The sequence below is a fragment of the Terrapene carolina genome, unplaced genomic scaffold (genome assembly GCF_002925995.2).
Source record: "Terrapene carolina triunguis isolate 2854851 unplaced genomic scaffold, T_m_triunguis-2.0 Scaffold247, whole genome shotgun sequence".
NCBI classification, from domain to species: Eukaryota; Metazoa; Chordata; order Testudines; family Emydidae; genus Terrapene; species Terrapene triunguis.
The window spans coordinates 4,248,026-4,264,539 of NW_020664598.1; the positions used below are offsets into that span (position 1 = coordinate 4,248,026).

Genomic DNA, 16,514 nt, shown 5'->3' on the forward strand with positions numbered 1-16,514 from the left:
CAGACTCTGTCCACTAATCCCTAGCCCCTCCACTAACACCCCCCAACACCCACAAGGCCCGTGACCCCACAGCTAATTAACTACAAGCACTCTCTGAAGTCGCTAGCACTTAGGGTTGAAAAGAAACCCCTTCATAATGTAAACTGGGTGTGACTCCAGCAGTACTGTCTGCCTGAGTCAGCAGCCTCCCTGAAACAACAGCTCTGAGTGGTGTGCTCTCATATTCATTTCAAGAAGGCATTGACTTTGTTTTCAATTTAAATGCTAGCATTGCAAAGTGTTTCACTGCTGAGCAAAGCACACAAGGAAGGAGACAGGTCAGATTATGGAGATGGTTGCAATCTGTTGAGTGGGATTTCATCTGGGCATCAGGCGTGAGCAGCTTGTGGTGTATGTAGAGCTTCAGTTGGGGGCAGACCTTGGAAGTGCCTCAGACTCCTGGTAATAGCACCAAGGGAGAAGATTACTGCAGGGATCACTCCACAGAGAAGTGTGGAACTTTGTCATCCTCACCTGCTGGGGGTGTGTGTCTTCTTCTCTCTTCCAGTGTGGGCCCCTCCTGTGTACGGCAGGGATGAAGCCTTCTCCTCCCCTTCTGCTTTGCCTCTGGCTGTCCATCCTTCTAGATGTTTCACTGGCATCAAGAATAACTCAGGGTAAGAAAGCATCCCCCTATGTCCCAGCAGGAGAATTAGGGAGGTGTGCAGATGGGGGCACTATTTATCCTTATGTGATATGGGAAGATCATTGCAATTTGAAGGTTTGTCCATGTCTTGCAACAGGGCAGGAAGCACTAAAGCAAAGCAGCGCAAGAGTGACACAATATACAAGTTCCTATTGGGAGTTCTTCATTTTGGGGCATTGAAGAAGTGAGAAGGGCCATAGATTTCTTCCATTCTTGTTTGGAGATGTTCCTTGGATGTTTCTTCAGGGCACTAGCCAGCCTATGAATTGGGCACTGCATGGAACTGGATGAAATGATCATTAATGGCTTTGTCATGACAGGATTGATGTAATGGCATCTTTTCTCCATTCACAGGACCCTCAAATCTAACTTGTTTTTATGACTCGCGGGCGACTCTCTTTTGCACCTGGGCTCCAGACAGGAATCTCACAGCAGCACCGTGCCGACTGGACGTTTTTCATGACACTGATGAGAGGTACGTGGCTGAAATTATTTAGCAAAGCCAGTGAATGTCAGGCTCTAATTGTCGTCATGGCTACCTTTGATTCTGCACAAAAAGAACAGTTTCCTTGGATGTAATAAATGTAGGGCCAGATCCTCAGCTGGAGTAGCGGGATTGATTGCAATGGAGCTGCACGGATTGACACATGCTGAGGAGCTGGCTCTCTGGGGCCTCTTCCCTTCTCCCACCCCTAGGCTAACTAAGACCTAGGCCAGCTACTCAAGTATCACTCCTCTTTTCAGTGGAAATCCAGCTGGAGTTCTTCTTCTCCTTCCTGTTTCTGTAATTGATTCATTTCCCAAAGAGCTCGACTCTTTGTGGGATGTCCTGTTCCCAGGCCATAGAGCAGGGGTAGGCAACCTATGGCACGCGTGCCAAAGGCGGCACGCGAGCTGATTTTCAGTGGCACTCACACTGCCCGGGTCCTGGCCACCGGTCCGGGGGGCTCTGCATTTTAATTTAATTTTAAATGAAGCTTCTTAAACATTTTAAAAACCTTGTTTACTTTACATACAACAATAGGTTAGTTATATATTATAGACTTATAGAAAGAGACCTTCTAAAAACATTAAAATGTATTACTGGCACGTGAAACCTTAAATTAGAGTGAATAAATGAAGACTCGGCACACCACTTCTGAAAGGTTGCCGACCCCTGCCATAGAGTAAGGGACACTAATAACTGGACTGGGGTCTTGCTGGTCTGCCGAGAGAGGGGTATAGTTTTAATGGGCCACTAGACTCTTCTAGTGAAGGGATGGGCTCCCTCATAGATGTTGTACCGCAGGCAGCAACATGTGGCATTACCTGGGTAAAATATTCTCCCCCCACAATAATATCCACTAACCCTTCCACCCTTCTCACTTCACCATGCTTACCCTTCCCTATCACCTCCATTACCTGTTTTGCACTGCCCTTGGTGGCTAGCAGGGGCTCGGTGGTCTATAGCTATGGGATTGTGGTCAGGTGAGGAGCCAGCCCCCCTTTGGTGGTTAGGTGGGTGCTCATTTGAGGAATAGGTCTGCTTTGGTTCTTGTGGTTGGTGGGTCTCCACTGACTGCTGGTGGCTTCCCTGAGACAGCGTGGGTGTGTCCACCGTAGTAGTGGGTTCGCCATGGCTGATGTGTGGGGTGGAAAGCAGAGCAGGTTTCCCTTGCATGGGGATGGTGGGTCAGAGCAAATGGGCTCCAGGCGCCTGCCCAGTACTAGGTCTTTGAACTCTGAGCTGGGTGTGGGACTGGGCAGGCCAGCACCAGTGGGGAGAGAGGCAGGTGGCAGTGGCTAGAGGACTCCCACTGAGTAGAGCAGCAGTTTGACTCCATCTCCTCCCCTCCTCTTGCAGTAGTGCCTTGCGGGGTGTGTAGGAGGAACAATGTGGTTCACCTTCTCGGTGCTCCCAGCAGCACTGGGGAGGGATGCAGGAGGCAGTTCCTCTTGCAGCAGCTGCCACAGCGGTGCTGGGAATAAAACAGAGTGGGTGGCTGGCAGGGTTTTGCCTGTGAGAGCACCAGGAGTCTGCAACTTGCCCTCCTGCCTGGTCCATAATATTTGGAATCTGATGACTTTCTGGGCACGCTGTCAAAGACATCTGTTTGAGATGGGTTTTGGAGAGGGGCTGAGAGTGTGCTCCCCACATCAGTGAAGGGTCTCTGTAGGTGGCTGGCTGAGCTCCTGTTACCATTAGTTTAATGCTGCTGGGATTTTGTTGTATTGTAGTAGCAAGGATGTCTGGGTGCCTAATGCCTTGGATGGGTGTGTATGATGATTTCAAATCTAAATAAATAATTACATGCATACAAGCCCCTCCAGCTCAGCAGTATTCTGGTCTTCTCTCTGACAGGAATCTAAGAAGGAGTTGTGAATTTCCTAGCATGGCACCCAGGAGATGTGAACTAGCCTTCGATAAAGACATTGATGTAGGTAACCCAACTGAAATGTGCTGGCTGGGGGTGGTATATGGGTTATCACTGTAATAACAGTGTGACACACAGAAGTGCTGCTACGAGATAAAACTTTATTTCCTGGTTCCAGACCCCTGACTTGGGGCAGGGTTCCAAGGGGTTAATACTCTGCCCCCTGACAGAGGTCACCATCCCAGCCAATCTGTTACAAAGCCCAGGAGGTGACACTCTAATATTACAGTGTATTTAGCTCCCTTCCTTGCATCACCAAGCACAGCCCATCAAGAACTACGCAGGCCCCAGTGCCTGTTTCCATGGGTCAGTCCAGAGCCCTGCAGCCTGAGGTCACCGGACAGTTACAGAGTTATGTCAGGCATGCCAACCCAACCTCCTCAGGCGCTGACCGTGTGTACTCACAGGGTAATGCTCTCTGAGGCTGCGTTGTCGTGGCATAAAGGCAGAGACGCTGTGACGCAACCTGATTATCCTGTCCTGCAAGACAGATGGTACTTAAGGAGCAGCCCCTGCTACCCCTAGCCAGCTTCAATCTGCTTTAGGCTCCACCCCTTGTGGAAAAAGAGATAACACTTCTTGAATATTTAACTCATCTAATCTCTGTCCCTCGGGTTCCCCAATGGGGCTAATCTAACACTGCCCTGCTTATTAAGATGTGAAAAGCACTTTGAGATTCTTAGGGCTGGAGGAGTGATGGTCGTGCGATAGAGGCCTTAGAAATGTGAACGATACATAGTGGGGTGACTAGTAATGCTAATAGCAAATTTCCCTGCAGTGTCAGGTCTTCACGGTTGTAGACTCACTTCGCCTGACTGTGTCCTGCCAAGCTGGGGAAAACGGGACAACTGTGATACAACAGCAGAAATTCGGACTGTGGGACAACAGTGAGTGTTAATCAGTGTTTGATCCCCCAAGGCTTCAATCTGTGGTTAGATCTGTCCCCTGTGCCACCTTGTCCTCCCCGGGCATCCTTCTATTTACCCCATGCCTGATCTCAGGCTTGCCTCGTCTCCCTGCCCCACTGCAACTGTATGCTCACTCGGTCACGCCGTGCCACAGGTTCGCCATGCCCCCTCCTGTTGCTTCCAGCATGGCACTGCAGCTTCCCTGAGCATTGGCTCTGACATACTGCTTGGTACCAACTACCCTCTGCCCCCAGCCTGGGTGCACTGATCTAGGGAGAAGAGCTTTGGCTGTTAAAGCTGTGTCCTTTGGTGGCAACAGTTGAGCTAGATCCTTTGTTGGTGTAAATCTATGCAGTGCTACTGACTGCAGAGGGGCAGTGCCCATTTACCCCAGCTGAGCAACTGGCCCTCTGTACTTAATGGGGAAAAAAATCCTAGCAAGGCTACAGATTGCTTGACTCTGATCCTGCTCCACTAACGTCATTGGGGGGAATTTTGCCATTGATTTCAATGGGGGCAGAAGCAGAGCGCCCTGGGGAACAGGAAAAGAGGCAATATTCACAAAATGAATTGTTCGGGACAAATGATTGGGGCGGGTTCACAGATGCGCACACCCAGTGGAACGGCCCAGAGCACATCCCCGGAGAGGGGTGTCTGCCAGTGAAGCCACATAACAGAGAGAGAGCGCAAACCGCTATTGTAGCCTTTGCTTCTGTTTCCCAGCGCCTCTCTCACTCTTCTCTTCCCAGTACAGCTGAGGCCACCTGACAACCTCCAAGTGGTAAACACCAGTGACTCCAGCTGCAACTTAACTTGGAGAATTCCTGTTTCCTCTCACTACTTAAAAAATAAACGGGAGTTTGAAGTGTGGTGCAGAGATCGCTCAAAGCCCCAGGAGGTGAGTGCAGGATCCCAGACTAGCTTCTCCTGCTGATGGGCCTCAGGCCCGTAACTAGTGGAGGAGGCAGAGCCGCCTTACTGCAAAGAGCCTGCTATTCCCGCTTGTGCTCTAGAGCCTTCCCCAGATGGCTGCAATGCCATCGCCTCAGAGGAGAGGCCAAAGGGGGCAGTGACTCCTACTTCAGCTTTATCTGCATTATCCGCTGCCAGCATATGGTGATGGCAGGGAAGCAAAGGGAAGTTCTAGTCTGCCCAGTGCTGGGATGAGAGGCATCAGAATGGTGTCCTCCCAGTATGGGACAGAGAAGACTGTGGAGATGAAAAAGGTAGAACGGGCCTCCTCCCACTGTGGAGCAGAGGGGTTATGATGTGGGCAAGGGGTGCCCTCCTGGTATAGCATTGGATAACGGATATGCTGGCTGTGAGAGTCCCAGGGCCAACTCTGCTCTAATTGGACAGCCGAGAGGTGTGATGGTTTGGACTGTGTGGGGGAGAACATAGCAATCACTCTGTAACTTTTACTCCATCCCAGACTGCCATGCTCCTCCCTATCAAGCAGGACCAGGAATGGGTGAGGATTGAGAACCTTTCGCCTGACTCAGAGTATGAGGCTGAAGTTCGCGTGAAGCCAAAGCATTATGGTTTGTGGAGCAACTGGAGCAAGACGCTCACATGGAGGACAGATCGTAGTGATGTGAATCTTGGATATTCAGGTAATGAGACTCAGAGGAGTGGGTAGGCCAGGGCTTAGAGATAGGTGAGGAGACAGCAGGGCCAGCCCTAGTCCAAATGGTGCCCCAGGCAAGGGGCGTCTTCGGCGCCCCCCCCCCCCGCCCCTTTGTTAAACCTTTGAATACCTTATTTTTTATTGAATGTGTAGGGCATATCACAACTTTGATGCACGATTTGCCTGCATGATTTATCGCTGGCATATAAGACGATAAATTTGCAAGCTAGGATCTATAAATCTGTATTTATTCATGCCATATATAAGCAAATAAAAACATTCATTTCCTCTGAGCTTATAGAAACTTTTTAATTTTAAGAATAACTGAAGTGTACTAACATCAAGAAATTGAACTGTGCACCAACACTGCGTGGGGCAGTATTAAATAGTATTACAGTAGGTGACAGCCTTAGAATGTTAACTCTAGTCCTTTAGTTCAAAAGAAGTAACAGTATATTCTTTTATATTATAACTCCTATAGATAGGCGTTCGATAGATATCTCTGGTGTTTCATTAAATATGTCCATTATTAGTTGCTACTTACTCTCTTCAAGTCTTAAAACAGAAGTAGACTTTCACAATTACACAATAAAACAAGGTTCGCAATATCGCAGCTGGGCTCTCACATTACTTCCCTTCGTTCTTATATCTCACTGACTGACTGGCAACGCCCCGCCCCTTATATATCCACGAGGGCATGGCTGACAACATTCTAGGATGTTCAAGGAAAATGTAGTTCTCAGAAAGTCTGGAATGTTCCATGAGATTTTACGAAGGTCCAGAACATTCTAGGGGGTTAGTCAAAAATGAATCCCCATCCGGAATACCTGAAACATTTTACTTCAAACATTCTATTTTCTCTTTTGTCGCTAACAACAAAAACAGCACCCCAAACCCGGCACCCCAGGTGGTCACCTGGGTCGCCTGTCCCTAAATCTGGCCCTGGGGGAGAGGTTCAGGAGAAAGGGGAGAACAAGGGCTGGAGTTATGTGGGAGCAGGAAAAGTAGGGGAGTGGAGGGATGCACAAATCAAAGTACAATAGAAAGACTGGAAATAGCTTGAGAGGAGCCTTTCCTGTAATCCTAGATCCAGGTGAGGTGAGCAGGGCCTGCTGGTCCAAAGGACAAGAGCCCCAGAGTGAAGGCCTGGCCCCATTGAAGTCAATGGGAGTCGGGCCAGGATTCCAGTCACAAACTCCAGTGGGGGCCCCCTCCCTAAGTGCAGCAGAGCAACTCCCTGACCAGGGGAGCAAGAGGCCTGGGAAACACTTTCCAGAGGGCCCCTGTAACTTAGGAGCTTACGTCCCATTTTCAAAAGTGACTTGGGCCCTTTGGGCTTAAGGCTCACCAAAAATCAACGGGACCTAGGCTCCGAAGTGCCGTGGGGCCAGATGTTTAAATGTCCTTAGGTGCCTAACGCCTATTGAAATTAATGGGAGTTAGCTGTCTAAACAGCTTCTGCAAAATGTTACCCCAGGACTCCCCCGTAGGCAGTGCAGAACAGGGCTAGCTGTCCAGGCCAGTCAGAAGCCTGTGCAGCCTGCAGCCTTGGCAAATACCATCTCCAGCAGGGGTGTCTGGTGAGTCCTCGGCTCCTTTTAATTTTAGTTTCTTCACAGGAAGTAGGCAGCTCGTGGGTCCCCCCACGCTGAGGCAGGTAGTGATATAAACAGAGCAGCTATGTTTAGAAGGGGCAGTGTGTTGCTGTGGCAATCAAACTTTGATAGCATATGATGTCAGTGAAAAGGATTCAGCTACAACCAGTTGTTGTGGCAACTGGGAGCCAAAGTTACCTGAGGTGGAGGAAACAAAGGGATCTTAGTAACATCTCAAGGACATGAGGGAGAAGCTTCTCCGAAGGTGTCCCACTGTTCCTCTCTTTCCTCTCCCTCTTTTCTCCTCTGCATCCTTCCCCCTCTTCCAAGGGGCTCGGCAGGTCCAAAACGAGGTGCACTGGCAGAGGGGACACAAGATGAAGAGTAACAGGAGTGGGGCAGGATGGAGCTGAGGTGCATTTGCAGAGCTGTGTAGGAGAGGGAATAGCAGGGGGGCGGCAGGTCAGGGATGAAGTGCATGGTCATTGCAGTCAGGACAGGAAAAGCAGAGAGAGGCTGTAGGTGAGCTGTGAGATGCATTGGCAAGGCTGGGGAGGGGGGGTTCAGATCTGTTCCTGATCACAAAGGCATGCTGGCTGGCAGACTTGTGTGGCCAGTCACTCACTTATCTGACTGGGATCTCAAACCTCTTTGTTCAGAAGTGAAATAAAACCCAACTGGAGTGACTGGGGTTCCCACTTCCTCTGTTCTGGCTGTCACTTTCTAGTAACTCTCTCTCTCCTCTTGCAGAACTTCCCCTGGGGGACCTCCAGCTTACGATGCCAGCCCTTGTGGGGACCATCTGCACCATCATCTTCGTTGTCATCATTGTCTTGATCATCACCTCACAGCCATTGAAAAGGTAAAAGGGACATGAATGGTCCTCTCCAGTCCTGTCCCAGGCCCAGTGTGTCTTTCTGTCCTCATTTTCTTTCTCTCGGATGAGGCCAGAGTCCCTTAGTCTGATTTGGAGCCGAGTCATTCCGCCTCTCTGGGTTGCTACTGGCATTGTCCCAAGGGACGGCCTGACGTTGAGGGAATTCAGTGTTTGCACTATGATGTTGAGATACTGTGACACAGTGTGATGTCATAACATCACCAAGCTCAAAATAGCCACAGGATACTCTCTCTTTGGGCAAGATTTTTAAAGGAATTCACATTGAAATCAACAGGAGTTAGGTGCCTAAATATCTTTAGAAATCTGACCCTCTAGCTGAAATTCATCTTTGTGTAGAGGAACCAGAACAAGGCCTATGCACCTCTTAATCTCTCAAAACAGGGCTAAAGTGGGACATGAGCAGGGCTAAAGAGGCCCACTGCATAAGGTTTGGATTTCACCCTCTGATTATAGGTCATGGGACAGGCCCCTGCAGTCAGGATAGTTCTACAATATTTTGGTGGGATGCTGATTTAAACCTCTTCCTGCCCATCATTTTTGTCCTAATATTGTTCTTAATCAATGCTGAACGTGCCGCACGAGGGCACCCGGTACAATAATATAGAGAATAGCCTGACAGCATCATGGAAATTGAAAGTGGCTTCAGATTTAGTCACCTCATTTCAGAAAGGGACACAGCAGAATAGAAAAGGCACAGAGAAAAGCAATCTAAATATCAGAGGGGGGAGGTGTTTCAATATAAAGATGGATTACAGAGGGGGACTATTTCATTTGTAGAGGAGGAGAGATTATAGGAGTATGTAAAATGATTATGGGAATAGAGAAAGCCAACTAGCCTCTCCTGTTTGCCCTGTGTCATAATGCGAGGGCAAGGGAGCACTCCATTTACAACACATATAAACACAGCTAATCCTCGTCCCTTGATGTATAATTAACCTGTGGAACTCAATGATGCAGGATAATGCTGTACAGAAAAGGATTAGACGTGCAGGAAGGAAAATAGCATCTGCAGTGATGCAAGCTAGTATAAATGTACAAGGACTATCAAATTCTCCTGCTTCAGAGCACAGGGGTCAGGAGGAATTTCCCTCACCATAGATTATTGCCCAGTAAAGGTGCATTAGGAGACCTTTAGGCATCTGAAGGATTTGGTATTGGCCACCTTGAGAGACAGGAAAAGTAGACCAGATGACTTGGCTCTGGTATGGTCTGGCAATACCAGTGTAGCTTCTTATGTCATGATGATATAAGGCATCATGAAGTGGTGCTGCAGTGTGAATGCCATACAACACTGCCATGCAGCATCCTGATGACAGGGCATGGAGACTGTGGCATTGCCATCTCATGCTGCCATTTCATGAGGGCACTGCAATCTCTGCATCACTGTGATGGCAACCAAGTGAGGCACAATCAGCTCATGGCAACAGGCCTTGGAAACCATGCCAGCAATTTGGAGCAAAGATGGCGTCTCTCCCAGCTTGGCAGCTAATGAAAGGAATGGACAGGCCTGGGCAACAGGGAGAGGCAGGCAAGGATGCTGGTGAATGGTGGCATTATCAGCTCTGGGGATAGGGCTGAGGGAAATAGCTTTTGCAATGCCATTTTCTCTCTCAGTTTCTGTGTCCCCAATACATCCATCAGCAAATGTGGAGATTTTCTCAGGCTACTGGTGGGGGATGGGGGATAAAGAGCCCTGGGGCTTGGTTCTCCCTTACTTACACCACTTTTACACCAGCATAACTCCAGTGACTTTAGTGGAGTTACTCTTCATTTACACTGGTGCCAGGGACGGAGGGTCAGGCCCCTGGAAGACCACAGGTCTCCACATCACGTTCACTTCTCTCTCTCTCTCTCTCTCTCTCTCTGGTGAAGGCTTAAGAAGGTGCTGAAGATTTACATTCCAGACCCAGACAAGTTCTTTCCCCCGCTGAGCACTGTGCACAGAGGCGACGTTCAGGTACGGGGACCAGGGGAAGGTGGGCTGTTCGTGGGAGGGGGTCAGAGAAGGACGAGCTGAGAAAGAAGGAGAGGACTGGCTGCCTCCCTCATGCTGCAGATGGATGGGAAGGACGTCCAGCTCCCAGATCTAGTGTGTGCATCACTGGACCCTCCAGCACTGGCTGCTGCTGGGGGATTTGCTTTAGTTTTATTTTTGACCTTTCTAAGCTGCCACTTCTGCTCCATCTCTAATTAGAGAACTGAGAAAGTGCAAACCACCAAACCTCAGACCTCTGCTCTGCTGACAGGAAGGGCTGAGAGAGCACACAGGAGTATAGGAGAGTTCATGCCTCTTGGAGTCCATCCCACCCTGCCTCTCTGCCTTCTTCTTCGCTTCCTCTAGCCCCTCCTCCTGCCATTTGTCATGTTCTCCCTCTCTCTCCCTTCAACTCCTCTCTCTTTCTCTATCGCGAGATCCCTTTCTCTTTCTTCCTCCCTTTCCTTATGGAGATCACGCAGGGAAAGCTCTTGAGGCTGGCTCCTTATCTGAAAACGGCTCAGAGCCTGGTGAGGGATCCCCAGGGACCTATTCCCTATGGAGAGCCCAGAGGAGTGATGATAAGGGCGTATATTCTGTATGGGAGATGTCTGGAGTGTATTCATCATGGGCATGAAGGAAAAGAGACCCTAGGCCTCTGTGTCTCTGTTGTGAGGATGTTATACTGCTGCCACTTTGAACATAACAATATCTCTTCTGTGTTCCCCCCCCTTCCCCTTTAGAAGTGGCTCTCCTCTCCATTTTCCACGTCTCTCTTCAGCGTGAGCAGTATCTCCCCAGAAATCTCAGAGCTAGAGATAATTCAGAAGGAGAAACAGGACTCCCAGCTCCTCCTTCCCAAGGCCTTTCTCACCTCTGGTGCCCCCCCAGAAACCAGCGGGCACTCACTGACCAGCTGCTTCACCAACCAAGGGTACTTCTTTTTCCACCTCCCTGACTCCTATGAGATTGAGCCCTGCCAGGTGTATTTCACCTACGAGCCCTTCGCCCGGAAGAGCAGTGGCAGTGAAGATGGTGATTCCTATGGAGCACTCCCCTCCCCAGATCTCTGCATGCTGGAGGACGACCTGCCACTCTTCTCCTCCGGATTTCTTCATTGCATCGAAGCAAACCAAGGTTTCCAGAACAGTTCTTTTGTGGGAGAGACACAGAGCACAACCAATGGGCTTGGGGCACTTCCTGAGGCTCTTCTGTCACCCGAGAGCTCCTCCCCAGCATTGGTATTGGAGCAGGATGAGAAGGTGAATGGAAATGTCACAGTTTTACAGCTCTCTGAATCCCAACAGAAGCCTGGCATGGTCTTCTCAGATATCCCAGGGCTGCATGACAACGATACCATTCAAACCACAGAAGAGGCTGAGGACGCAGACCCTCAAATCAGTTCCACTACTACTATGGCAGATGCAAGCTCTTCGTTTTCCCAGCCCATGCCTCTGAGGCAAGGTCAAGCTGATGATCTTCACAGGACTGCTTCCTCCAGCCAGGTCCCAAACACTGGGGCCTACCTATCTTTGAGTGAGCTCCAAAGCCAATACAACCATCATTCGGTCTAAGATCCGCCTCAAGAACCTTCTGAGCTTAAGGCCTTCTCTGGAGGGAGAGATGGACAAACATACAAACTGTCTGAGAGAACAAGAAGTTGAACATTAGTTTTAACAAACCCAATGGGACTTATTTATTGAGTAGCATGGAGAGAAAGACCCTTGTATTTTTCACTGTTGCAAGGGAATGGGACCTTTGGTGGCACATGGAACGAGCATGATCCAAACCTACAACCTGAAGGGAAAGTAACGGCCCTAATAGGTCAGCTTTGGATTGGGGATGTGTGAATGTATGAAGGGATGAAAACCTAAGAAAAAGGATGCTCAGGAGGAGAGATGTGTGCATGGATGGATTCCGTGGTACAGACAACACCATGGATAAGCTGACAGCTTGGTAGATACTGTGACTGGATGGATACCATGGAAGGAGAACTAGATAGACGAATGGGTAGACAAATGGATAGAGATGAAATTGAGAAAGTCAGAAAGGGGCATTACAACTATTAAAGTACATAGAGCAAATGGAGAAAGAGAAATTGGATTGCTCTGCAACTCGGCGTGAAGATAGTACCAAACTCTGAGGCTGAGCAGCCAAACTTTCCATCCCTCAAGTACCAATTTACAGGGCATGCAAGCATCTACCGGGGAATAGAAATACTTGAGAAGGTGGAGGTGGTGAACTGCTCGTGAGTGCTGGGGGCTGCTGAGGATGGAGGTGATGGAAGGTGTTAAGGGTGGTCCTTACTGATTGGCCCAGGGTTTAGTTCATTTCCTGCATCCTTCCCACTCCAGTCTGTGTGAAGTGAATGTTCTAATGAGCTTGGTCCCAACCAGATATCTGGGTTTGGGCTTGGGTCTTCAAAGACAATTCAAAGCCAGAAATGAGTCAAGGGATGTGATAAAAAAAAACAATCCCTACTATCAGCAAAAAAATACTGGGGAAAATTCCCCCATCTTATGGGGTGTGGGGGAAGCAAGTGAGATGCTAGCAATAAAATAGAGCACAACATTTCCCATTCTTGCTGCAATCTTTTCATGAAATCAAAAGCCTCTTTGCCCTACAGACCAAAACCCTGTCATTCGACTGTGATAAGATAATTGCAGAAGAGTCCGTCCCACATCCTGTAGTAAGTGGAAATCATCTAATTGGTAATCCCCATTCCTTCCTTTGCTTGAGGGGAATCATTGCCCAATTAGCAGTAAAGGCAGATAAATCAGCTCCAGATAAATGACTTCAGATCATCACCGTTGCCTAAAGCCAAAACTCGGTCCATTCATTTGGCTCAAAAAATTTTTTGGATAGCATTTTGTAGTGCCTCCATATTTACTGATTTGGGGCAGAAGTGCTGAAATAATCCGGGGAGGTCGGGGATAGAGGGAAGACTGTTGATGTTGGTTCCATGGTATCTGTCCATCCATCCCTCTGACCATCCTTTGTATCGTATCTTTTTCTTGACATCTTTCCAGACCTGTCTAGACATGGGAAATACCAACCTCATGCTAAAAAGACCTGAGCTCTCTCACATGAGATTTCCAAACCAAAGAAATTTGGATAAGCATCCAAACTTTTGAGGAACATATCCAAACCTTTAGGACGCTTCTGTAAACCTTCTGAGATTCACCCACATTTAGTTCACTGTTCCCCATTTCCACACTAGTGTTGAGTTTCCCCCTTTGTCCTGGTACTCATGTTCCAGCACCAAAATTATTCCCCCAGTTTTCATTCTCCTGAGTTATTAAATTGAACGCTTTGCTTGTCAGATAAGTGGGTGTCCAATGGGTTTGATTTTGTCCGTGAAAGTGCTGCTGATACTGCAATAGGATGGAGCCTGGCCTGATTAGCATTGAGAGGTTTCAGGGAGCCAACCCTTTCCTGTATCACTTTCTCCAAGCCACTGCACATGTCTCAGGATGCCTGTCATCCCACCATCTCAGAGACTGGGGATAAAGAAGGGATAACTGCTTCCCAGCTGAGTGAGGACAAGGCCACCCAGTGTATTTACTGTGCTATTGGAAGCTCTCAAGACGCACCATAAAGAGTAAGCACTGCCAGGCTGGATGCTAGCTTAGATGGCCAGTAATCCCATCGCGGTTCCTAGGTATTTCTTCATAAGCTTCTTAATCATTCTTGCTGCTAAAACGAGTAACAAAAAAACCTGCCTTTTTGTCAATAAAATAAAAATCAATGCAGTGTCAAAATAGCATGTTTTTCATTGCCGTTTGGTAGGGGAACTTGGATATAACCAATGCTACTGGTTGGATGGAAGTGAGTTCTTGATCACAGTTCAGGGATCAGGAAGAGGGCGTGAGGGGGTTAGCTCTTGGTCACAGATAGTCTGCTGCCTAGACAATGAGTTCAGTGGACAGAAAGGGGATTTGCCTTTAGCCAAAGATTGTTGGGCATTGGTAGATTAGGCTCAGGGAGCAGAAGGGGGTATTTTAGGGGATTACCCTTCACTCATAGATAGTTCAGTCGTTGGGCCTGATCCAAAGCTAGTCTCCTGTGGGCTGAAATCCTTTGATCTAATTTCAGTTGTTGGGTTTAATGTGAGGGTGTGGCTGATGTTGGTGGCTATACAGGAGGTCAGATTAATTGTGCTCCCTTCTGGCTGCCTTATACTCTATGACTCTATTAAAAGAATGTCAAGACTCCCATTGACTTCAATGGGCTTTGAATTAGACCCTTTGGATAGCAAATGTAGGGATCAGATAGCAGCTTCAGGGGGATGAACCCTCATTCACAGACAGTTGGGTGCTGGAGCACTGGGCTCAGGGAGTAGAAAGGAGGAATAGTTTCCAGTCACAGACAGCTGGGTAATTGGATAGCAGCTTCAGGGGAAGGGGAAGACATTTCAGGGGAATTAACCCTCAGTCACAGACAGTGATAGGGAGGGTGGAAGTAACGTAAATTGTATTTTAGAACCTAGTCACTATGATCCTCTCCAGATCGACTCAGGAAGTATCGCTGGCAGCAAAACTGCCGCAGGCCACCGAGAATCACTTGGCCGACTAAATATTTTCCCACTTCTGAAAATGCGAATGGTTTTCAAGCATGTAAGCTGCTAGAAGTGAGACAGCAGCCACTCTGGGGTGTGAATGTGTGATGTGCTGTGGCAGGAAGTGCTCAGCATAAGTTCTGAAGATAACTGGACCTTTATTCCAGGAAGCTAGGTCATGTGGTCTAAAGTTGCTGCAGATGTGAGATTAGTTGAGTTGTGGCATAGAAGAGCCATTGCCAGTTGCTTCACGACCCTTTGCTGCTGAGTCCTGAAGACTCCTTGGAAGTGCCATGAAGGTCTAAAGGGCCCCAAGCTGATCCAAATGTAGCATGGACAAAGCCACAAAAAAAGTGCAACACAGGACAGTGTCCATCAATTATAGTTTCCTTATTAAATTGAACTCCAGCACCAGTGAAAAGTGCGGGGCCAGCAGTCCTGGAGAAAGAGGCCGCTATTTATCTTGAGCGCAGGTACAACATAGATAGTAGCAATGCAGGTTTACACACACACGCTACCCTGACATCCTACCAATGTACCTCATTTCTGACCTGCGGAGAGCTGCACAACAGCCAGTCCCCATCCCGCACCATGGGACAGTGGAAATTCAGGGCCAAATTCAGCCTTGATGGTGCAACTCCTTTGAAGTCAGATTTACTTTTGGGTCTGTGTTCTTGGTTTATTCATAGATACCACAGTGATGAATGTGGTACTCAGATTGGTTAGATTAGATGAATGTCTACGCATACAGCACTGCAACGGCAACGCAGTAGTGTGTCTCGTGAAGATGCTCCATGCTGATGGGAGAGAACTTTCCCATTGGCATAATAAAACCACCTCCCGACATAAGGCTGTCCACAGCGGCGCTTATGTCAGTGGGACGGTTTACTCACACACCCCTGTGCAACATAAGTTGTAGTGTAGACATAGCCTGGACTCAGTACTTGGCCTCTCTACGAAGACCATAAACAAAGGCGAGGCAATTGTTTTCTGGAAGGAAGGATGGATGATCTTGTACTGAAGATACTGGCCTGGGAGTCAGGACATCTGAGTTCAATCCCACTGTCACAAACTTTCCACGTGACCTTGGAGCACAATTTTCAAAAGCATCCAAATCACATAGGAGCCTAAGTCCCATTTTCAAAAGGAATTTAAGTACCTAGGAGCCCACATCCCATTTATTTTCAATAAGACTTAGGCTCCTAAGTCATGTAGGGGTTTTCTAAAATTTTACCCTTAGGTGCCCAAGTGCCAGATTTGTAAAGGTATTAGCCACCTAGAGAGGCAGATAGGCACTTAAATGCCTTTAAAATATGGCCCTAAATCACTTTTGAAAATGGGACTTAGGCTTCTAAGTCCCTTAGGCACTTTTAAAATGTTTATCTTTAGTCTCTCTGTTCCTCAGTTTCCCATTTGTAAAATAGTGGTGATAATAACCCTTCCCTGAATCCCAGGGTGTAGGGAGGATAATTTCATTAATGGTGAGAGGTGCTCAGATATTACAGTGACCAGAGTTGGATAATAAACACATAGTTTTGGTGATCTGAGCACTTGTCCACTAAAAACTGAGGTAAAGACACTGTATAGTAACAGGTTTCAGAGTAGCAGCCGTGTTAGTCTGTATCCGCAAAAAGAACAGGAGTACTTGTGGCACCTTAGAGACTAACAAATTTATTTGAGCATAAGCTTTCGTGGGCTACAGCCCACTTCATCGGATGCATGTAGTGGAAAATACAGTAGGAAGATATATATATATATACACACAGAGAACATGAAACAATGGGTGTTACTATACACACTATAAGGAGAGTGATCAGTTAAGGTGAGCTTTTATCAGCAGGAGAGAAAAAAACC

General features: G+C 48.0%; 1 protein-coding gene across 1 annotated transcript; it reads left to right on the forward strand.

Annotated features, from left to right (window-relative positions):
• The first annotated feature begins 574 nt into the window (after nucleotides 1–574).
• IL2RB (interleukin 2 receptor subunit beta) lies at nucleotides 575–11,676 on the forward strand. Its single transcript, XM_024212969.2, has 9 exons — nucleotides 575–656; nucleotides 1,040–1,160; nucleotides 3,027–3,102; nucleotides 3,878–3,986; nucleotides 4,757–4,905; nucleotides 5,440–5,620; nucleotides 7,980–8,091; nucleotides 10,000–10,084; nucleotides 10,846–11,676. The coding sequence occupies exons 1-9, from the start codon at nucleotides 575–577 to the stop codon at nucleotides 11,674–11,676; spliced, it is 1,746 nt and encodes a 581-aa protein (XP_024068737.2).
• Nucleotides 11,677–16,514: the final 4,838 nt, after the last annotated feature.